Genomic DNA, 23,591 nt, shown 5'->3' on the forward strand with positions numbered 1-23,591 from the left:
CAGTTATCAGGTCGATGATACAAGTCAAAATTAGGCTGAATATGGACAGTCCAAAGGTGAAATAGGAAAAAAAGACTGAGATAAGCAATGAAAGTATAAAAATAAATTGGCAGCTAAAGAGGAAAATAATCGAAGAGTCCCTTCTTAGGCTTTTCCACAGCAAAAATGCAGTTAGAAAAAGAGTAGGTCTAATTAAGGGCCAAAAAGGAGATTAACACATAGGCAGGGGACATAGCTGAGGTGTTAAACATGGACTTTATATCTGTCATTGCCAGGGAAGAAGATGCTGCCAAATTATAATGAAAGCAGGGGTACAAATTGATTAAAAAGATTCAAAAGACTGGCTCTACTTAAGAGTTCACCAGCCATGAAGACTGAATTGGACACAACCAGGGATGATGAAAGAAAATAAAAAGTAGAAACAGTGGAGTTCCTGGCCATACTTTCCAATTCTCCTCAGATGTAGGAGTGAAACCAAAGAACAGGAGAATTGCATATCTTACACCATTGTTCAAAAATAGGATACATTTTGCGAAAAAGTTCAGAAAGAGGCAATATTAACCCAAGGATGCCATTGAAAGGGATTCAGAAATAAAGACATCTCGGGTCATAGAACATAGAACAGCACAGCCCAGGCCCTTAATGTGTGCCGAGCATGATGCCAAATTAAGCTAATCCCTTCTACCTGCCCTTAGTCCATATCTCTTCATTCCTTGCATATTCATGCGCTCAACTAAAAGTACCTTAAACGCCCCTAATAAATCTGCCTCCACCACCACCTTTGGTCACACATTCCAGACTCCTACTATTCTGTGTAAAACTCTTGCCCCCCACTTCTCCTTTGAACTTGCCCTCTCTCACCTCAACTGCATGCTCCCTAATTTTAAACATTTCAACTCTGGGGGACAAACTTCTTCACTGTCAACCCCATCTATGCATTTCCTATCAAGTCTCCCCTCAGCCTCTGCTGCCCCAGAGAAATTGATCTGAGTTTTTTAGCATCTCCTTGTAGCTCATACCCTCTAACCCAGGCAACATCTTAGTAAACCTGTATCCTTTCCAAAGCCTCCACATCTTTTCTGTAACGTGGCGACCAGAATTGAATGCAGTACTCTAAGTATGGTCTAACTAAAGGCTTATAAAGCTGAGTGTGATATTCTGATTCTTGTAGACAATTCTCTGACCAATAAAGGCAAGCATGGCATATGCCCGTTTTACCACCCTATCAGCTTGTGTGGCTACTTTCAGGGAGCTGTGGACTTGAATCCCATGATCCGTCTGTACATCGATGTGTTCAAGGTCCTGCGATTAATTGTATACTTTTCCGGAAAATTTGATCTCCCAAAGTGCAGCACCTCATACTTCCCAGGATTAAACTCTCTCCGCCATTTCTCTATCCATATCTGAAACTGATCTATATCCAGCTGTATTGCTTGACAATCTTCTACAATATTCACAACTCCACTCGTCTTAAATCATCTGCAAACTTACTAACCCACCCATGTACATTTTTATACAAGCCATTCATTTCTATAATCACAAACTGCAGAGGTCCCAGGATAGATCCCTGGGGAACACCACTAGTCATGGACCTCCAGTCGGAAAAACACCCTTCCACCACTACCCTGTGCCTTCTATGTATATACAGATAATGAGCAAAACTAATATCATTTAAAAAATACCGTGCAAGGACTGTAACAAATGCTACATTGGACAAACAGGTAGAAAACTAGCCACCAGGATACATCAACACCAACTAACCACAAAACAACATGGCCCTCTGTCACTAGTATCCTCACATATGAATGATAAAAGACACCACTTCGACTGGGATAACACATTCATCCTAGGACAAGCCAAAGACACGCATGAGAATTCCTAGAAGTATGGAACTCTATCAACAAACACATTGAGTTAGACCCCATTTACCACCCCCTGAGAAAAGGAACAGGAAGTGACTTCACCATGGGAAATAACCACCACAGGAAATGACATCACCAACCCAAAGAAACCCAAACGCATAAATAGAAAGCAGGAATTTTCAGCATTGCTTCGCCTGAGGCCCACTGAAGATGTTACCTAGTAGGGTAATGAAACCTCTGGAAATGAACCTTCCAGCTCAGCGAGCAAACCTACATTCAGTAAATCCTATTCCTAAGAATTCTCTCAACTAGCTTCTCAACTACCAATGTTAGACTCATTGGTCAATAATTTTCTTGCTTATCCCTACTTCTCTTCTTGAACAGAGTAATACGATTAGCTACTCACTAGTGGCTAGTGAGGGTACAAAGATCTTGGTCAGGGCCCCAGCAATCTCCTGACTTGCCTTTCTCAATAACCTGAGGTGGATACCATTGGGGTCGAAAAGTGTGGCGCTGGAAAAGCACAGCAGGTCAGGCAGCATCCGAGGAGCAGGAAAGTCAATATTTCAGGCATACGCCCTTCATCAGGAATGTGGGGGGAGTTGAAGGGGCCTGAGAGATAAATTGGTGAGGGACAGGGCTGTGCAGAAGGTAGCTTGGAAGACGATAGGTAGATGCAGGTGGGGGGGGGGGGGGGGGGGGGTTGATAGTGATAGATCAGAGAGGAGGGTGGAGTGGGTAGGTGCGAAGGAAGATGGACATGTGGGACAGTTCAAGAGGGTGGGGAGAGTTGGAGGGTTGGATCTGGGATGAAGTGGAGGGAGGAGAGATGAGGAAACTGGTGAAATCGACATTGTTGTAGTGTGGGTGGGAGGTCCCAAGGTGGGACCAAGGTGAAGCATTCTTCCTCCAGATGCATTGGGATCTTCCAACCCCATGGAATCAATGTCGATTTCACCAATTTCCTCGTCTCCCTTCCCTCCACCCCATTCCAGATTTGACACTCCAACTCTGCACTGGCCTCTTGAACTGTCCCACCTGCCCATCTTCCTCCCCACCTATCTGTTCCACCCTCCCTCCACTCTGGTCTATCACTATCACCCCCCCCCCCCCCCACCCACCCACCCACATCTACCTATCGCTTTCCAAGCTACCTGCCCCCACCCCATCCTATATATCTCTCAGCAGCACCCCCCTCCCCAGCATCGCTGATGAAGGGCTTATGCCTGAAACGTCGGCTCTCCTGTTCCTTAACTGCTGCCTGACCTGCTGTGCTTCTCCAGTGCCACAGCTTTTGTCTCTGATTTCCAGCATCTGCAGTCCTCACTTTCTCCTGGATACCGTTGGGCCTTGGACACTTACCCACCTTTAATGCTTTTCAAGACACCCAACAAATCTCACTATCCTTCATATCCTTCTTCTCCTGGAGGAATAAAGACGCAAAGTACTCATTTAGCATATTGCCCACATCATCTGCCTCCAAGCACAATTTTCCTCATTTATTCTTGAATGGTCCTTCCTTCTCCCTAGTTATTCTCTTGTTTTTAATGTATGTATAGAATCAGGATTCTGTTTGACCCTAGAGATATAAAGAGATGTGTTATTGGAAAATTTGTTGGGAGCAGAGTGAGGAGTAAGGCTTTGGCACAAGAGGCTTCAGTGAGCAGCAGCTCATCAAAAACTACAGGTAAACTCAGGTAAAGTCCTTTTAATTTTCCTCTTTCATCTTAGAGCAGTTGAGATGGCAGTTCGAGCAGTCGCATGTTCCTCCTGCAGAATGTGGGATCTCAGGGAGACTTCCATTGTCCCTGATGACTACACCTATAGGAGGTGTACCCAGCTACAGCTCCTGGGAGACTGTGTTAGGGAGCTGGAGCTGGATGCACTCAGGATCATCCGAGATACTGATAAGAGTTTTAGTGAGGTGGTAACACCTATGGTACAGGTAGAGAATAGCTAGGTGGCCAGCAGGAAAAGCAAAGAGAGTGCAAGAATCCCCTTTGGCCATTCCTTTCAAAAACAAGTATCCCATTTTGCATACGTTTGGAGGGGGGTGACCAGGAGAAAGTGAGGACTGCAGATGCTGGAGATCAGAGTTGAAAAGTATGGTGCTGGAAAAGCACAACCAGTCTGACAGCATCTGAGGAGCAGGAGAATCGACATCTCAGGCATAAGCTCTTCATCAGGGCACGACCATTAGACAGGTCAGTGGCACTACAACTCGCTCTGGGGCACAGTGGGAAAGGGTCAGGTAAACAGGACCTTACTGCTAGGAGACTCGATAGTGAGAGGGACAGACAGGAGATACTGTGGCTGCAAACAGGAATCCAGGATGGAGTGTTGCCTCCCGGGTGTCAGGGTCTAGGATGTCTTGGAGCAGCAGCAGAACGTACTCAAGGGGGGTAATGAGCAGCCATGTGCTAGTGAGGGTAAGAATGGGATATGGCAGATGAATACATAGTTAAAAAATTGGTGCAGGAGGCAGGGATTCAGATTTTTTAGATCGTTGGGGTCTTTTCTGGGGCAGGGGTGACCTGTTCAAAGGGATGGGTTGCATCTGAACTGGACGGGGACCAATATCTTGGTGACCCAGATTTGCTAGTGCTACAAGGTTTAAACCAGATTGGTGGGCGGTGGGATACTCAGCAGCATGGATGTAAGTGTAAGGCTGGAAGGAGATTATAGTGATCAGAAATAGTAAGTTAAAGAGACAGGTCAGGCTGGAACACGACAGTAAGTGAGGTATGCCTGATGGGCTAAATTGTATCTATTTCAATGCAAGAGGACTGCATGGTAAGGCCAATGAACTTCGGGCATGGATAGGTCCGTGGGACTGGGATCATATTGCCATTGCAGAAACATAGCTAAGGGACAGACAGAACTGGCAGCTTGATGTTCCAGGGTTATAGGTGTTTTAGGCAGGACAGAAGTGGAGGAAAGAGGGGAGGGGCAATTGCATTTTAAATTAAAGTGAGTATCACAGCATTGGTCACAGATGAAATAACTGAAGGATCATCCAGTGAGGCTTTATGGGTGGAGCTAAGAAATAAGAGACAGGAAGGTGCCATTATTGGGGTTATACAGGTCATTCTGCTATAATGTGACAGTAGTGTTCTTCTGCAACCTCACGCTGTAGAAAACCACACGATGGAAAACTGCTATAGAAAATTATGCTGTAGAAGATCACTTATAGAAAATAGCTATACCCATTCAGTAGAAAGTTTGCATTATCCAAACAACGTCTACAATTCATCATTTGCATTATAACCAATTAGCGCTGACGAAATGTGTGTTACAGCAGAATGACCTGTAGTATAGGCCCCCAAATAGTCAATGAGAATTAGAGGGATGAACATGCAGGGAGAGTGGGGAGACTTGAAGGAGCAGAAGAGTTGTCATGGTAGGGGATTTTAACTTTCCTAACATAGACTGGAACTGCCAATAGCATTAAGAGCTTAAATGGGGTGGAATTTGTTAAGGGTGTTCAGAAAAGTGTCCTCAAGCAGTGTATAGTGGGTCCGGGGCAAACCTTGACCTACATTTGGGAAATAGGGTAGGACAGATGATTGAGGTGACAGTGGGGGAGCACTTTGGGACCAGTGATTATACAATAACTATGGAAAGTGGCAAAACTGGTCCACAGATTCACATTCTAAACTAGAGCAAGGTGAATTTTGATGGAATTAGACAGGAGTTTGCAGGGGTTGATGGGAGTAGTTTGTTTGCAGGTAAAGGGACCTCTGACAAGTGGGAGGCCTTTAAAAGTGAGATAGCGAGAGTTCAAGGTCTGTATGTTCCTGTGAGGGTAAAAGGCAAAGTTGGCAGGAATAGGGAACCCTGGATGACAAGAGATATTGAGGCTTTGATGAGAAAAAAGAAGGAGACATGACTCAGGTGCAGGCAGCTGTGATGAAGGAAATCCCTGAAGGTATATAAGGGATACAGGAGTTCACTGAACAAGGAAATCAGGAAGGTGAGGAGGGGACACGAGATAGCTTTGGGTGAGAAAGTTAGGGTGAATCCAAAGAGATTCTTAATGTATGTTAAAGGAAAACAAAAACTAGAGAGAGAATAGGAGAAGGACCAAAAAGGACATGTATGTGTGTAACCACAGGAGATGAGCAAGGTCTTCAGTGACTTTTTCTCCTGTGTGTTTACCGTAGAAAAAGACATGAAGGCTTGGGAACTTGGGCAAGTTCGTGGCGATATCTAGGCGACAGTCTATATCACAGTAAAGGAGGTGTTGAACATATTAGAATATAAGAAGGTGGATAAATCTCCTGGTCCTGACCAAGTATATCGAAGAACACTGCAAGAGGCTAGGGAAGAAATTGTGATGGCCCTGGCTGATACTTTTGCATCATCGTGAGCCATGAATGAGGGCCCGAAAGACTGGTAGCGAATGTTGTGCCCTTAATCAAGAAGGGCTGCAGAGAACAACCTGGGAACTATAGATCAGTAAGCCTAATATCTGTGGTGGGTAAATTACTTGAGAAGATTCTGAGGGATAAGATATGCATGCATTTGATTTGATTAGGAGTAGTCAGCATGACTTTGTGCGTGAGAGATCAAGCCCCACAAATTTGTTAGAGTGCTTCGATAAAGTGACCAGAAGGTTTGATGAAGGTCGGGCGGTAGATGTTGTTTATTTGGATTTCAGTAAGGCCTTTGATAAGGTTCCACACGGTAGGCTGCTTTGGAAAGTTAGATCGTATGGAATCAAATGAGAGCTGGCAAATTGAATAGGCAATAAGAAGGAGCAGAGGGTAATATTGGGGAACAGCTTGTCAGACTAGAGGTCTGTGACGAGTGGTGTGCCTCATGGGTCAGTGCTGTTTGTTATCTATATCAATGATATGGATGAGAATGTACAAGACATGGTTATTAAGTTTGCTGATGACAGATTGATCAGCTGGGGAAGTGGGCCGAGAAATGGCAAATGGAGTTCAATATAGATAAGTGTGAGGTGTTGCATTTTGGAAAGTCAAATCAAGGTAGGCGTTTCATGGTGAATGGCAGGGTCTTAAGGAGTGTAGTGGAACAGAGGGACCTTGGGGTTCAGGTGCACAGTTCTCTGAAAGTGGAGTCCCAGGTAGACAGGGCAGTGAAGAAGGCTTTTGGCACACTGGGCACTGCATATAGAAGTTGGGAAGTTTTGTTGTATGTTGTACAGGATGTTGGTAAGGCCATACTTGGGAGTATTGTGTTCTGTTTTAGTCGCCTTGCAGTAGGGAAGATGTTATCAAACTGGGAAGAGTGCAGAAGAGATTTACAAGGATGTTGCCAAGACTCAAAGGTCTGAGTTACATAGAGAAGCTAGACAAACTAGGACCTTCTTCTTGAGAGCACAGGAGATTGAGGGGGGATCTTATAGGAGTGTATAAGATCATGAGATGCCTGGGTAGGGTGAATGCATTCAATCTTTTTTCCCAAGGTTGGGGAATTGAGAACTAGAGGGTATCAGTTTAAGGTTATAGAGGAAAGAATAAAAGGGAACCTGAGGGGAACCTTTTTACACAGAGGATGGTACACGCATGGAATGAGCTCCAGAGGAAGTGGTTGAGGTGGGTACATTAACAACATTTAAAAGGCATTTGGAAAATTACATGGATAGGAAAGATTTAGAAGGATATGTGAGAAATGCAGGGAAATGGGGTTAGTGTGGATGGACATTTTGATTGGCATGGACCAGTCTGGGCTGTTGGGCCTGTCTCCATGTTGTAGGACTCTATGACTCGACTTGCCACGGTCGTTTCATGGCCTCTTTTTGCTCTCCTAATTCCCTACTTGAGTTCTTTTCTCCTTTCTTTGTACTGTATTCCCCATGGGCCTTCTCTGATTTAGCTTCCTACGTCTTATATATGTGCACAAGTTGTTGAAAGGTAGCTGGACAGGTTCAGAAAGTACCGAAAAAAGGCGTTATGTGAAGCTGAGCATTATAAATAGATACATGGAGTAGAAATGCAAGCAAGCTGTGATGAAACCAACTGAAACATTGTGTCTAGTCCTGGTCTCTAAACTTAAGGAAGGATGTGAAGGCATTAAAGTGAGCACAGAACAGACTCATGAGGATGATCCCAGGAATGAAGAACTTCAGTCATGAGGTTAAATTGGAAAAACAGAAGTTACCTTATTTAAAGACCGGCACAGTGGCTCGGTGGTTAGCACCGTTACCTCACAGTGCCAGGGACCTCGGTTTGATTCCGGCCTCGGGTAGTTGTCTGCGTGGGTTTCCTCTGGGTTTCTTCCCGCAGTCCAATGATATGCAGCTTAGGTGAATTAGCCAAGCTAAATTACCCATAGTGTTCAGGGATATGTAGGTGAGGTGCATTAGTCAGGGGAATGGGTCTGGGTGGGTAACTTTTTGGAGGGTGGGTGTGGACTTGTTGGGCAAATTCCTTGTTTCCACACTTTAGGGATTCTATGATTCTATGAAATAAATTCAGGTTCAGAGGTCATTTTGACAAAACTGGTCAAAATCAGAAGAGATTTCGACAGGTTAATATCCCATTGGAAGAAAGACTGAGAGCTCAAGGAATGTTTATTTCTATGGTAATTGACAAACAAACCCGGGACAGCACAAGGTAAAGCTCTTTTATAAAGTGATTGCTGAGGATCCAGAGTGTGTGGTCTGAGTAGGCAGCGGAGCCAGATTCAATCATGATTTTCCAAAGAAAATGGAGAAATAAATATTTGCAGAATTACAAGGAACTGGAGGAGGAATAGGACAGAGTGCTCTTCAGAGGGACAAGGAGTCTCATTCCATGTTGTAACCATTCTATCATCTACGCTCACCAATCAGCTCCTTTAAGATGCTGTCAATTTGTTGGGGTTTACCTCTCTCCCTGAAAATCTCAATCTCTTGGCTCCAGACTCTCCAATTCTTCAGCTAATTGGCCAGATCCTGAAAGCACTAAATAAGCAAGGATACTATATTTAAAAATATAAATTTTTAAAGGCTGACCGTACAATAAACTCCATGGGTACTGTTGCTTCTTGGTTTGTTTTAGCTATGATTCTTGTCTTTTTTGAACTTTTCCCCTAGTCTTTGTTGCATTGCGATTAGGTTAGATTCCCTACAGTATGGAAACAGGCCCTTCGGCCCAATGGGTACACACTGACCCTCCGAAGATTAACCCATTCAGACCCATTCCCCTACTCTATATTTACTCCTGACACCTATCACAATGGGCTATTTAGCATGACCAATTCATCTGACCTGCACCTCTTTGGACTGTGGGAGGAAACCGGAGCACCCAGAGGAAACCCACACAGATACGGGGAAATTGTGCAAACTCCACACATACAGTTGCCCGAGGTGGGACTCAACCCCAGGTCCTTGGCGGTGTGAGGTAGCAGTGCTAACCACTGAGCCACTGTGTTGCCCCACATTGTCTCACTTGGTTCTGATGTTGCTAACTGCCTACCTAGATCCTAAGACCCTGCAGATAGGTTCCATTGAGGTTTCAGTTTGCCTCAGAAAGGTGATTAGAAAAATCAACATGATCCCTATTCTTTGGAAAAGTTGGGAATGCTCAGGAATGTGGAGAACCTCCATATTACATTTGGATTTCAGTTCTTTGAATGGCCTAGTGCATTGGAAGTTCCAGATTTGATTGCTGATTCCTCTGGAGGTAGGTGGCTATGTGTAGGTTGACTGGTGAATGGGAAATCCAGGATCCAAGCATTGAGATCAGCAGAGGAAAACAGCCAGTGTTTCATTCTTGATCACAATCCAGCCCTGAGGCATGTTGGGCAAGACTTTGGAGAGTTCAAGCTTTGACAGACACACAACCTCCAAATAAATAAGCGGAATCAGGGAGAGCTGGGGGAGTGCTGGTGGTTCTCAAACTCAGAATGGGGTGCTGCCTTCAGCAGAGGAAATGGAAACTGGCCAAATATTGTTGGTAAAATGAAATTAATTCTGAACTTTTCTATCAATCTCTTACAGGAAGCCAGCGGAATTGTCATGCAGAAGGTAATGAGCAGTCATCACTGCAATTCTTGCAGCAAGCATTCTGTAATGTTTCTGGGTAGGCCTGAACTCAAGCTACTGTGCATGTCAGAGCAGGAATACAACACCAAAGGCTAATTATTTATAGGTTTAGTCAGTGATCCACTATGAAAATAGATATCATAAGCACCAGACTTACAGGCACAGGCAACTTCATATCCCACTGTCCAATGGAAATATATCAATTACATATTTAGAAAAAAAATCTTCAAAAGCTTTCTTCACTCAGGGATATCACAACAATTTGAGGAGGTAAAACAGCAACTACTGGCCAGTCATTTTAATGTTATTTGTAAAGGGTTTGATGGAGTCAGTGGTGAGAGAGCTTCACTCTGTATCTGACCTCCACTATAATTGTTTGGGATGTGTTTGTTGGGTCGTAAGGCAAAATCGAGAACTGACTTCAGATTTAAGCTTCAAACTAACACTATTTATTATCCATTACTATTAAATATTGCAATACGTCATGTTTTGGACTAGGCAAGACCACTCAAAACATTCTTAAGCAGGCAGCCCAGATCATAACTTTGCAATTTGTGTCAGTAAGTGTACAGTGAAAATTACCCGGAGTAAGTTAGTGAGGTTGACTACCAGGTTTTAAAACAGACAAAAATTTATTCACAAAATTACACAAAGAAACACAAGGAACAGAACTGAGACTATCCAAACTAGACTTAATTATGCTGCTCCAAACATGCATATCAGTCCCAATAAGCAAACCCGATGAGAAAGTTGTTGAAGGAATAGTTTTTACTAAATGCAGATAGGGGCGGGGAGGGGAATATATCTCTGGTGGTGGGGTCTATTTGTAGGTGGTGGAAATGGTGGAGGATGATGTGATGTATCTGGAGGTTGGTGGGGTGTAAGGTGAGGACAGTGTTGGGAGGGGGGAGGTCTGTACTTGTTGTGGTTGGAGGGGTGTGGTTCAAGGGCAGAGGTGTGCGAAGTGGATAATATGTGCTGGAGGGCATCATTGACCATGTAGGAGGGGCAATTGTGGTCATTGAAGAAGGAGACCATCTGGTGTAGTGGAACTGGTCCTCCTGGGAGGAGATGCAGCGGAACTATTTGGAATAAGGGATAAAATTTTTACAGGAGGCAGGGTGGGAGGAGGTGTAGTCTAGGTAGCTGTGAGAGTCGGGTTTGTAAAAGATGTCCATCTTGGGTCAGTCACCGTTGATGGAGGTGGAGAGGTCCAGGATGGGAAGGGAGGTATCTGAGATGGTCCAGGTGAATTTAAGGTCGGGTGGAATGTGTTGGTGAGGTTGATGAACTGTTCACTCTCCTCTTGGGAGCATGAGGTGGCATCATTACAGTCAATGTTTGGAGGAAAAGGTGAGAAATGGGATGCCAGTGTAGATGCAGAAGATGGACTGTTCCACGTACCCAATGAAGAACCAGGCATAGCTGGGGCCCATGCCGGTGCCCATGGCTACTCCTTTGGTCTGGAGGAAGTGGACAGACTCAAAGGAGAAATTATTGAGGGTGAGGATCAGTTCAGCCAAATGAATGGGAGTGTCAGTAGAAGGGTATGCTGGGAGAGGAAGACGTGGAGGGCTTGGAGGCCCTGGTCTTGGTGGATAGTGGTGTATGGAGACTAGATGTCCATGGTCCATGGTCCATGTCCCAATGAGGCATTGGGGGCCAGGGAAATGAAGGAGGTAGAGGGCGTGGATGGTGTCCTGAATGTAAGTGGGAAGCTCCTGAACCAGGGGGTAGGACGGTATCAGGGTATGTGGAGATCAGTTTGGTGGGGCAGGGGCAGGAGCAGACCGAGATGATAGGTCGGCCGGGGCAGTCAGGTAGTTAAGGGCCAATCACAGACAGCAGTGGGAAGTTGTGTGTGGAGTCCGAGGAGATAGGGGAAGCACTAAATGAATATTTTTTGTCAGTATTCACACTGGAAAAAGACAATGTTGACGAGGAAAATACTGAGATACAGGCTACTGGACTACACACTTCTGGTAAGTGTAAAAATAGAAAAGTCCCCTGGGCCAGACGGGATTTATCTGAGGATTCTCTGGGAAGCCAGAGAGGAGGTTGCAGAGCCTTTGGCTTTGATCTTTATATCATCATTGTCTACAGGACTGATACGAGAAGACTTGAGGACAGCAAATATCGTCCCCTTATTCAAGAAGGGGAGTAGAGACAATCCTGGTAATTATAGACTAGTGAGCTTTACTCCAGTTGTGGGTAAAGTGTTGAAAATGGCTAATAAGACATAGTATTTATAATCATCTAGAAAGGAATAAGTTGATTAGGGATAGGCAACACAGTTTTGTGAAGGGTAGGTCATGTCTCACAAACCTTATTGAGTTCTTTGAGAAGGTGACCAAACAGGTGGATGAGGGTAAAGCAGTTGATGTAGTCTATATGGATTTCAGTAAGGCCTTTGATAAGGTTCCCCACAGTAGGCTATTGCATAAAATGTGGAGGCATGGGATTGAGGGTGATTTAGCGGTTTGGATCAGAAATTGGCTAGCTGAAAGAAGACAGAGGGTGGTGGGTGATGGGAAATGTTCATCCTGGAGTTCAGTTACCAGTGATGTACCACAAGGACCTGTTTTGGGGCCACTGCTATTTGTCATTTTTATACATGACCTGGAGGAGAGCGTAGAAAGGTGGGCTAGTAAATTTTGCAGATGACACTAATGTCAATGGAGTTGTGGATAGTGCCGAAGGATGTTGCAGGCTATGGAAGGACATAGATAAGCTGCAGAGCTGGGCTGAGAGGTGGCAAATGGAATTTAATACAGAAAAGTGTGAGGTGACTCACTTTGGAAGGAGCAACAGGAATAAAGAGTACTGAGCTAATGTTAAGATTCTTGGTCGTGTAGATGAGCAGAGAGATCTCGGTGTCCAAGTGTGTAGAAGCCTGTAGGTTGCCACCCAGGTTGATAGGGTTGTTAAGCTGGCATAGGGTGTGTTACCTTTTACTGGTAGGGGGATTGGGTTTTGGAGCCTTGAGGCCAGGTTGCAGCTGTACAAAACTCTGGTGCAGCCACACTTGGAATCTTGAAAACAGCTCTGGTCGCCGCATTATAGGAAGGATATTGAAATATTGGAAAGGTTGCAGAGGAAATTTACTAGGAAGTTGCCTGATATGGAGGGAAGGTCTTACAAGGAAAGGCTGATGACTTGATGCTATTTTCGTTAGAGAGAAGTAGGTTGAGAGGTGACTTAATTGAGACATATAATCAGATGGTTAGGTAGGTGGACAGTGAGAGCCATTTTCCTGGGATGGTGCTGGCTAGCACAAGGGGACATAGCTTTAAATTGAGGGGTGATAGGTATAGGACAGATGTCAGAGGTAGTTTCTTTACTTAGAGAGTAGCAGGGACATGGAAAGCCCTGCCTTCAACAGTAGTAGACTCACCAACTTTAAGGGCATTTGCTGGTCACTGGATAGACCTAAAATGGAAAATGGAATAATGTAGGTTAGATGGGCTTCAGATTGGTTTCAAAGGTCAGTGTAGAGCTGATGGACCTGTAATACGCTGTTATGTTCTATGGATGAGGAGTGATCTCTTTTGGTGCAACAACTGCATTCTTTGAAAAAGGTTGGACAGTTGTATCTTTGTTGATTTGGGGTTTTGGAATCACATCTGTGACAAACTAGTGTAGCATTAGATTGCTTGGGATTTGGTGTTGATGTTGTCACTATCGAGTATGCCTCCACGGGTCAGAGGGTTTCGTGTGCCTTACATAGTGAACATGCCCTGTAGAATTGCCTATATATTTTTTTTGAAACCCTTTGCCATATAATGTTTCTTGAGCTGTTTTCTAAATACTGCATTTGATTTGATGCTCAATCCAAACGCTCCTGGAAATCTTCAGAATTGCACTTTTCATGTCTGCCAATGAATTGATCAGTCAAATGGGTCTGGAAGCTTCAGCATTTCGGATGGAAGGATTGGCACAAGTGAATATTGTTGCAGTATTTGATTGTTGTTAGACTCCTGAAGTTGTTGATTGTTTTCTTGATTTGAAAGATCACTAAGATTTTGTATTCCTCAACCTAATTGCCTTTCTTGTATCTTTGTTGTTGTTGTACTAACTCTGAAAGTAGGCAATGGTTTTGCTGTGCTAAATGCTGTTTTCAGTGTAATATTTGATTGTCATTTCTCAATATGGCGCCTTCACTAATGTGAATGAAGATGTTGTTGTCTAAGGTATTTGGTCATTCAACATGACATGTTTAGGCTTTGCTTTTTTATCTGAAGGTTTTTCAAGTTTTGATTAATAAGATTGCTAAATTGCCTTAGTTGCTAAATCAACCTTTAAAAGCAGGTCTAATTATTCATATTCCTTCCATCACAATCCAGATGTATTAGTCCACTGGAACGCGTATAGGAAGGCACAAATGCAACTATTTTCTGATCAGTTTATAGAGTTTTGAGATACTTTTTAAGTACTTCAACAGATTGTCTTTGAAGATTCAGTAATCTTGTGCATCTGGTATGGCCTGTGTCCAGCTGCCTTGAATAAACACAGCAAAAACTACACTGCATCTTGATTCTGTTCCATTGTTCAGACTTCTCCTCTACAACAGCTGCAGTGCAGAATTCAGACTTTTGTTCTTTACATAATGTTCATTCATATTTATTCAAATCAAATCAAATCATCTAACTGCAATGGCCGTATTTCTGTTCAACACGTGAAGGCTCGAGGCTCTTCACCAAGGCCTCACTACAGACCTGACTCCAATTAACTGCCCCATTTGGATATATGACCTGGATTAGCAATATATTCAGAGTTTTCCATTTTGATACTGTGCTTTACAGACATGTTTGTGTAAAGCAGCAGTGTGCTTGCTGGTGAGTTTGCAGCAGAGATGAATTTCAAACCCAAACAATTTGCGGGTTGGAGACACTGGGCATTCAGCCAAAACTCCATGTGGGAACCATTAAACAAAGTCGCTGACTGCCAACTTCAGCAGATGTTTTTCTTCAGTCTCTCGGTTTCTGAAGTGAGTGGGAGATGGATGGTCCAGCCTGGGCCTCGCCTGTGGGATAGACACTGACCCTTATGACCACAGGAATCCAGACCCCAGTTCACCTGGAGTGATCCCTCCAACATGGCATGTTCTAGACATAACCAACTGGACTTTTAAAGAGGCAGACCAAGTCATGGCATGGAGGCAGGCTAACCCTAATAACGGATTAGTGAGTGACCGATTTTTAATCTGAATACAGATTAGGCGAACCAATTGAGTACTAAAATTGTAGAGGATAAATTTCTGGAGTCAGGTAACGGTGCTTTTGGGGATCAGTGCATTGAGTATAAGGAGTTCAGTGGTCATGTTGCGCCTGTACAGGACATGGGTGAGGCCAGTTTTAGAATAATGTGTTCGGTTCTGGTCTCCCTGCTATAAGAAAGATGTTGTTAAACTTGAAAGGGTTCAGAAAAGATTTACAAGGATGTTGCCAGGATTAGAGGGTTTGAGAGGCTGAACAGGCTGGAGGTTTTTCCCCTGGAGCGTCAGAGGCTGAGGGCTGACTTTGTAGAGGTTTATAAAATCATGAGAGGCATAGATAGGGTGAATAGCCAAGATCTTTTTCCCAGGGTAGGGGCGTTCAAAACTAGAGGGCATGGGTTTAAGGTGAGAGGGGAAAGATTTAAAAGCTACCTGAGAGACAACTTTTTCGTTCAGAAAGTGGTGTGTGTGTGTAGAATGAGCTGCCAGAGGAAGTGGTGGAGGCTGGTACAATTGCAACATTTAAAAGGCATCTGGATGGGTATATGTTTAGGAAAGATTTAGAGGGATAGGAGTCAAATGGGACGAGATCAGTTTAGGATGTCTGGTTGTCATGGATGAATTGGACTAAAGGGTCTGTTTCTGAGCTGCATAACTCTATGAATTGATGTGATTTTAAATCTAATGTTATGTAACAAAGACAAGCTCATTAACAATCTTGTTGTAAAATAACCTTTCAGAATGAGTCACCACAGTATCATAGAATTTTACATTATATTTGAAAAGAGGTAGTTAATTCTAAAACAAGGGTGTTAAATTTTAATAAGGAAAATCATAAGGCATGAGGCTGAGGTGGTTTGAGAAAATCTATTTAAGATGAGTATACATAGGGAATGAATAGTCTTTCAAGAACCACTGCATGCATTCCTTCAAAAATGGTTAATCGTGGCTAACAAAGAAAGTTCAGCATTGCTTATGCAACAATGGAGAACCAAGAAACCATTCAAGGGGAGAATTGCTTATGAATGCTGTTGCGCCTGCCACACACTCTTAGATCTAGCAAGGAAACCACAAGTCAACTCTTAATAATAATAAACTATAGTATTTATTTATTTAGCACAATTAATATTATAATAATAAAATAAACTGAAACTAACAATTTCAGCTATAAACTTAATCAACTATCTTGTGTTTTACCTTAACTCTAAATGATCATATCCCACCACACCTGATCTTGGCCTTGATCCAAGTGGCGACGATCGCCTGGTCTTCTCCTGGTGGTCCCAGAGGTTCTTCTCTGAATGGTTGGTCTTGGGTTACTGCTCCTGAGGGTGATATTGCAGCGATTCTTATACTTCAAAGTATTCGCGCTCTTTGGGAGGGTCTTTGATATCCACCTATAGATCGATCAAGGCTTGATCACTGTGATTAATCAGAACCAACTAGGCATTGCCATGACAACGGCAGCGTGGTCCTTGGGCATCCATTCCTGGAGGAATTAGGTGCATATAGGTCAGGTAGCCCTTTCCAAATAAGAGTGTGAGGCACCTCTTTATCTGGTAGACAACTCGAAGTTTCCGATTATCCTGGGGATGGCATTCAGGTCAATTCCATACAGTTCCAATTCAAATGTGTATTGTATTGTCTGCAGCTGCTGGGTCAGTTGCATATTGTCTGTCTGTAAGTGCAGCCTGTCTGGATTCTGCAGCATGTTTATCCCAGAGTCTTTGAGCACAATCACTTTTGGTCAAGGCTTGTTTCAATTTCCCAGCATGCCTCATTTATTGCCCATTTTTCATAAATCCCATCCTTATGAGTGGCCTGTCCAGCCACAATGTAATCGAGCCAAAAACATAAAAGTAGACTGTAGCATTTTCTATAGGCATAAAAATAAAACGTTTGGCTCAAATGAGTAGAGTCTGGAGAATTCAGAATGAGAAGTGGAGAAATGGCGGAGAAGCTAAATCATTATTGTGCATCTGTTTTCACTGAGAAAGATACCACAAATCTCCCAGAACAACAGGCCCAAGTGGCTCGACACAACGAGGAGTTGGAGGTAATTAACCTTAGTACAAAGATTGTACTGGAGAAATTAATGGGGTTAGAAGTCGATAGAACCCAGAGAGATGAAGGAGGAGGCTTTCGAGGTAGTCAACACATTGTGATTATCTTCCAAAATTGTATAGATTCCAAACTGATTCCTGTGGATTGGAACGTAGCAAGGGAATGAGAGAGAAAACAGAGTGCTGCAGACCTGTTTGCCTTACATCAATAGTGGGAAAATGCTAGAATTTAATGTGAATGATGGTTATAAATAGAAATGTGGTTGATACTGATCTGATTAGGTATAGTCAGTATGGATTTGTGAATGGAAAATCTTGTTTAACAAACTTGTTGGAGTTGTTTAAAGATATTACTAACAAAATTGATCAAAGGAAGTCGATAGAAGTTGTGTACTTCGATTTTTGGAAGGCTATTGATCTAGGAGGCTGGTTAAAAAAAATAAAAGTGCAATAGGAGGTTATATACTGGCTTGGATTAATGATTGGTGAACAGGGAGAAAACAGAGTCGGAATAAGTTGGTCATTCTTGCTTTGGCAGGCTATGGTTAGTGGAGTACCGCAAGGATCAGTACTTGGCTCCAGCTCTTCACAATATACATCAGTGATTTGGAAGGGGGTACCCAAATGTAATATTTCCAAATTTGTGGCTGATGCAAATCTAAGTGGGAATGTGTGTTGTGTGCAGCTTCAGGAGAATTTGGACAAGTTTAGTGACTGGACAAGAATGTAGGAGATGAAGTATAATGTTGAAAAAATGGGAGGACACCACTTTGGTAGGAGAAATTGATGTGCAAACTATTTCTTAAATGATACAAGATTGGAAAGTTTAGATGTACGAAAGAGCCTAGGTGTCCTTGTCGATAGGTCATTTTAGGCTAATGTACCAACACAGCAAACTGTTAGTTTTATTTACAAAAGGATTTGAGCACAGAAATAATGCTTCTGGAGTACTGTGTGCAGTTTTGGTCTCCTTATCTCAGGAAAGATATTATCATTACAGAGGGAGTACAATGAAGGTTCTTCAGTCATTCACGTGAGCATCTCTGGCTAGGCCAGCATTTGTGGACTATTCCTAATTGCACAGAGGGCTGCTGGAAATCGACTTTATTGCTGTGGGTCAGACCAAGTGAGGTTGGCAGATTTCCTTTGCTGGAGAATATTAATGAGCCAGATGGTTTCTTTTTCAACAATCGACAATGGTTTTATGGTCATCAGTACATTCTTAATTCTAGTTTTTTGTTTATGTGGAAGGTTTCCAATTCAGGTCCCTAGAACATTAGGTGAGTTTTTGGAAATAATAGTCTGGTAATAATACCAATAGATCATCACCTCCCCAGTCACCAGTTCTTAGTTTGGTGAGACTGCCCTATGAAGAGAAATTCATAGATTCTCCACAAGGTGGAAGCAGGCCAATCAGCCCATTGAGTCTCAGTGACCATCAAAAGAATAGCTCACCCAGACCCACACCCCTACCCTTTCCCTGTAACCCTGCATTTCCCATAGTCAATCCCCCTAGCCTACACATCTCTGGACAATATCAACAATTTAGCATAGCCAGTCCACCAAACCTGCACATCTTTGGACTGGGCGATCTGGGCCTATATTCTCTAGAGTTTTGAAGAATGGCAAGTGATCTCATTGAAACTTACAAAATCCTTATAAAGACTGACAGGGTTGTGTTTCCACTCATTGTGGAGTCTAAAACTAGGAGACACAGTTTAAAAATTAGGGGGATGCGACTTAGGTCTGTGATACGTAAAATTTTGTTTTACTCAGAGGATTGTAAACCTTTGGAATTTTCTACCACAGTGGACTGTGTCTTTGAGTATGTGTAATGTAGACATTGATATATTTCTGATTACTGGTGGCTTACAGGCTTATAGGGATGGGCTAGGTAAAAGGCATTGCATGCTTATTGGCTGCAGTTGTATTTTATGGTGGGGGAGGTTCAATAGGCTGAATGGCCTATTCCTGTCCCTGTGTTCCTACATTGCTATGTGAAGCTGAAGGAGCAAAAGGAGGCCCTCCTGACATAATTGAAAAAGCCACCTATCAAGGTGGGAGCTGAAGATTTGTAACAAAAAGAGAGAAGGGGCATCTTAACTTGGAGGCCCTTAGATTTTGAAAACTTCTATCAGATCTCACCTATCCTGATAATTGAAGTTTTTCATTCCTCCACCCATACTTGTAAATCACTTCTGCATTCTCGCCAATGTATTTGCACCTTTCATATTATGTGGTGCCCAAAATTATACACAATACTCCAGCTGAGGTATAATGTGTCCTAAATGTTTGATAATCTCTATTTATGAAGCTTAGACTGCTGTATGCTTTATTAACCATGCTCTCTGTCTGTCTTGCCATCTTTAACAACATATGTACATAGAGAGTCATAGGCTCATACAGCACAGAAGTAGACCTTTCGGTTCAATCAGTCCAGGCCAAACATAATTCCAAGCTAAAGTAATCCCACCTCCATGCTCCAGGCCCATATCCCTCCAAATCTTTCATATTCATGTACTTATCCAAATGTCTTTTAAACGTTGTAATTGAACCTCATCCACCAAGATCATTCCACATGCGAACATCCCTCTGTGTAAAAAATTTGCCCCTCATGTTTTTAAATGTCTCTCCTCTTACATTAAAAATATTCCTCAGTCTTGAAAGCCTCCATCCTAGGGGAAAAAAACAACTACCATTAATTCTGCCTATTCTCTTCATTACTTTATAGAGTTCTACAAGGTCGCTTCTCAATCTGCTACACTCCAGAGAAAAAAAGACCTAGCCTATCCAGCCTTTCTTTATAACTCAAACCTTTCATACCCAGCAACATCCTTGTAAATCTCTTCTGAGCCCTCTTGAGCTTGATAATATCCTTCCTATAACTAAATGATGAGAACTGGACACTGTATTTCTGAAAAGGCCTCACCAATGTCCTGTACAACCTCAACCTGACTTCCCAACTCCTATACTGATCAATGAAGGCAAGCATGCCAAAAGCTTTTTTTAACCACCCTGTCTTTATGTGGCACAAACTTCAAAAAATTGTGTACCTGAATCCCTAGGTCCCTCTGTTCTACAACACTACCCAGGGCACTACCATCAATTGTTTAAGCCTTACCCTTGTTTATCCAGATTGAACTCAAACTGCCTTTTTCCAGCCCATTGACCCATTTGAGCAAGATCCCTTTTTAATTTTAGAAAACCTTCATTCTCTACTGTGCCATCAATTTTGGTGTCATCTGCAAATTTACTAACCATGCCTTCTGTATTCTGATTCAAATCATTTCTATGAATGACAACAAAAGAGAATCCAGAAGTGATCCTTGTGGAACAACATTGGTCACAGGCCTCCAGTGAGAAAAACAACTCTCTACCACCACTGTCTGTCTCCTGCCGTTGAGCCAATTCTGTATCCAATTGGCAAGCTTACCCCTGACTCCCATGTGACCTAACTTTACCAATTAATTCATCATGCGCAACTTTGTTGAAGGCTGTATTAAAGTCTAAGTAAGCATTGTCTACTCCTCTGCCCTCATCAATCTATTTGGCAACTTCATCAAAAAGCTCAATCAACTTTGTGAGACATGATTTTCCTCACATAAGACCGTGCTGACTACACCTAATCAATGTTTGCCTCTTTAAATGTTCATAAATCTTATCTGTTATAATCACCTCCAACAATTTATCCACAAACAAAGTCAGACTCACAGGTCTTTAGTTCTCTGGTTTCTCCTTGCAAACTTTCTTCAACAAATTGGCCACCATCCAGTCACCAGGTACCTCATCCATAGATGATGCAAATATTTCTGCAAGGGGTCTCGCAATTTCTTCCCTTACTTCCCACAACGTTCTGGGATATAGTAGATCAGGTCCTGGAGATTTATCCACCTTTACATTCTCTAAGGCCTCCCGAACTTTTCCTTCTCTAACGTGAACAGTGTTTAAAATATCAAAGCTTATTTTGCTGCATTTCCTAGTCTCCATTTCTTCCTACACACTAAAAACTGATGCAAAGTATTCATTTAGTATCCCTCCCATCTCCTAGAGTTCAACACAAAGATGATCTGTTTGATCTTTAAGGGGCCCTGCCCTTGATCTAGTTACTCATTTGCCCTTAATGTATTTGTGGAATCTCTTTGGATTACCCTTTATCTTATCTGCCAATGCTATCTCATATCCCTTCTTTGCCTTCCTGATTCTTTCTTAAGAATGCCCCTACACACTTTATATTGATTAGGAGATTAAATCCAAGTTGTTTATATATAAAATAAGATTCTCTTTTATTCTTGACTAGAACCTGAATATCTTTATTCATCCATTACTCCTTAATCTTATCAGCTTTACCCTTCATTCTAGTAAGAACATAACGCTTCCGAATTCTGGTCATCACTCTTGAGAGCTTTCCACTTGTCAGATGTCCTCCTTTTACTTGCAAACAAACTACTCCAATCAACTTTTGAAAGTTCTTGTCTCATATCATTAAAATTTGTCTTACTCCAATTAAAGACTTTAATTTTTATGAAAGGCTTATCCTTTTCCATAACCATTTTTAAACTAATGGAATTATGATCACTAGGCCGAAAGTGTTCCCCTACTTTTACTTTAGTCACCTGTCCTGCCTTATTGCCCAAAAGAAGGTCTAGTATTGCACCTTCTCTAGTAGGAGCATCCACATATTGATAAAGAAAATTTTCTTTAACGTATTTAACAAATTCTTCACCATCCAAACTTTTAACAACTGTGGTGATACACAGCCAGGTCTCTCTACTCCTGGTTACCCTTTAGAATAATAGCCTCTATTTTACACTGTCTGTCCATGTTCTTTGTGTCAAAGTTCATCATCTCACGTTTCTCCACATTGAACTTCATCTGCCACATACCTGCCCACTCTACTAATCTGTAATTGTCCTGTTGACTTTCTTCACTGTCCTCCTCATAGTTTACAGTTCTCCCAAGTAAGAGCATTTTCTTCCTGGTGTGGTGAGAACTGTCAGTGCTCTTGTCCCAACGTTACATCTCCATAACCCCTTGCAATTTTTGAGAAAATTACAAATAGACCCAGTAAATGTGAAGCTTGCAGCAAGTTTTCAAACATAGATTTTGTCGGTAAATGGAGTTCCGGCCTCCCAGGAGTTGAAGAGCCTAGAATAATAGCTAGAGTTAGGCCTAGCTCGTGCCATGGGCCAGATAGAATGTAGGTAAAAACAATGACTGCAGATGCTGAAAACCAAATACTGGATTAGTGGTGCTGGAAGAGCACAGCAGTTCAGGCAGCATCCAACGAGCAGCGAAATCGACATTTCGGGCAATAGCCCTTCATCAGTCCTTCCTGATGAAGGGCTTTTGCCCGAAACGTCGATTTCGCTGCTCGTTGGATGCTGCCTGAACTGCTGTGCTCTTCCAGCACCACTAATCCAGATAGAATTTAGCCCAACCCTGCATCATCAGCAAATGCTGCTAAATGCTCACGATGAAATATAATCACTATGGAGGGAGGTGACGGGCTGGAGCAGCAACAGTAGCACCTCATCTCTGTACTTAGTACATTGTTGGAGATTGATGGCAAACATCCCTTACAATATAAAGTAAAACAAAGTTCTGTGGATGCTGGAAGTCCGAAACATAAACAGAAATTGCTGGAGAAGCTCAGTAGTCTAGTAGCATCTGTGGATCATCAGAATTGATGAGTCACTAGTTTTGAACCATTAACTCAGCTTTCTCCTCACAGATGCTGCCAGACTTGCTGAGTATCTCTTGAGTTTCCTGTTTTTATTTCTTATAGTGTGCCTATATTTGGGTGCTTTATCGTGACGAAAATATGGTGGCTCCATGGTTAGCACTACTGCCTCACAACGCCAGGGACCCAGGTTCACTTCCACTATTGGGGTGACTGCCTGTGTGGAGTTTGCACATTCTCTCCGTGTCTGTGTGGGTTTCCTCCGGGTGCTCCAGTTTCCTCCCACAGTCCAAAGAGGTGCAGGTCAGGTGAATTGGCCGTGCTAAATTGCCCGTAGTGTCCAGGGATGTGCAGGCTATGTGATTTTTCCATGGAAAATCTAGATTTATAAGGATAGGGTAGGGTGTTATGCTCTTCGGAGAGTTGGTGTGGACTCAATGAGCCGAATGGCCTGCTTTCACATGAGTGATTTTTATTTTTACAATTGGGGTTTTGAATAGGATCCAATTTTATGGGCCATTATTGTCTACCATTACATTTCTGGTGTAATAAAATGACTAGCTGTGCTTTTCGATGTGGACAGCCCCTTACAGACTGGTAAAATACAGCCTGTAAGTATTCCAGCAGTCCATTAGATACGTCGGCCTCCAGCTGTAAAACTTTATTGGTCTTCATTGATTTTAATCACAGAGACAAACATAAGTTCAAGTGAGTTTGTATTCTGCTGTCATAAGAAACATTAGAAAACGTTAAGAAAAAATTTGTCTTGTTTTCT

General features: G+C 42.7%; 1 protein-coding gene across 2 annotated transcripts in view; it reads left to right on the top strand.

The window, feature by feature from the left end:
- col16a1 (collagen, type XVI, alpha 1) overlaps nucleotides 1-23,591 on the top strand; it is a 367,062-nt gene that overhangs the window by 147,962 nt on the left and 195,509 nt on the right. For both annotated transcript variants that reach the window (XM_072548617.1, XM_072548616.1), the window contains exon 11: nucleotides 9,814-9,840. In XM_072548617.1, the coding sequence (XP_072404718.1) occupies nucleotides 9,814-9,840 (27 nt within the window). The remainder of the gene's footprint in view (nucleotides 1-9,813; nucleotides 9,841-23,591) is intronic.

Source organism: Chiloscyllium punctatum, chromosome 27 (assembly GCF_047496795.1).
Source record: "Chiloscyllium punctatum isolate Juve2018m chromosome 27, sChiPun1.3, whole genome shotgun sequence".
NCBI lineage: Eukaryota > Metazoa > Chordata > Chondrichthyes > Orectolobiformes > Hemiscylliidae > Chiloscyllium > Chiloscyllium punctatum.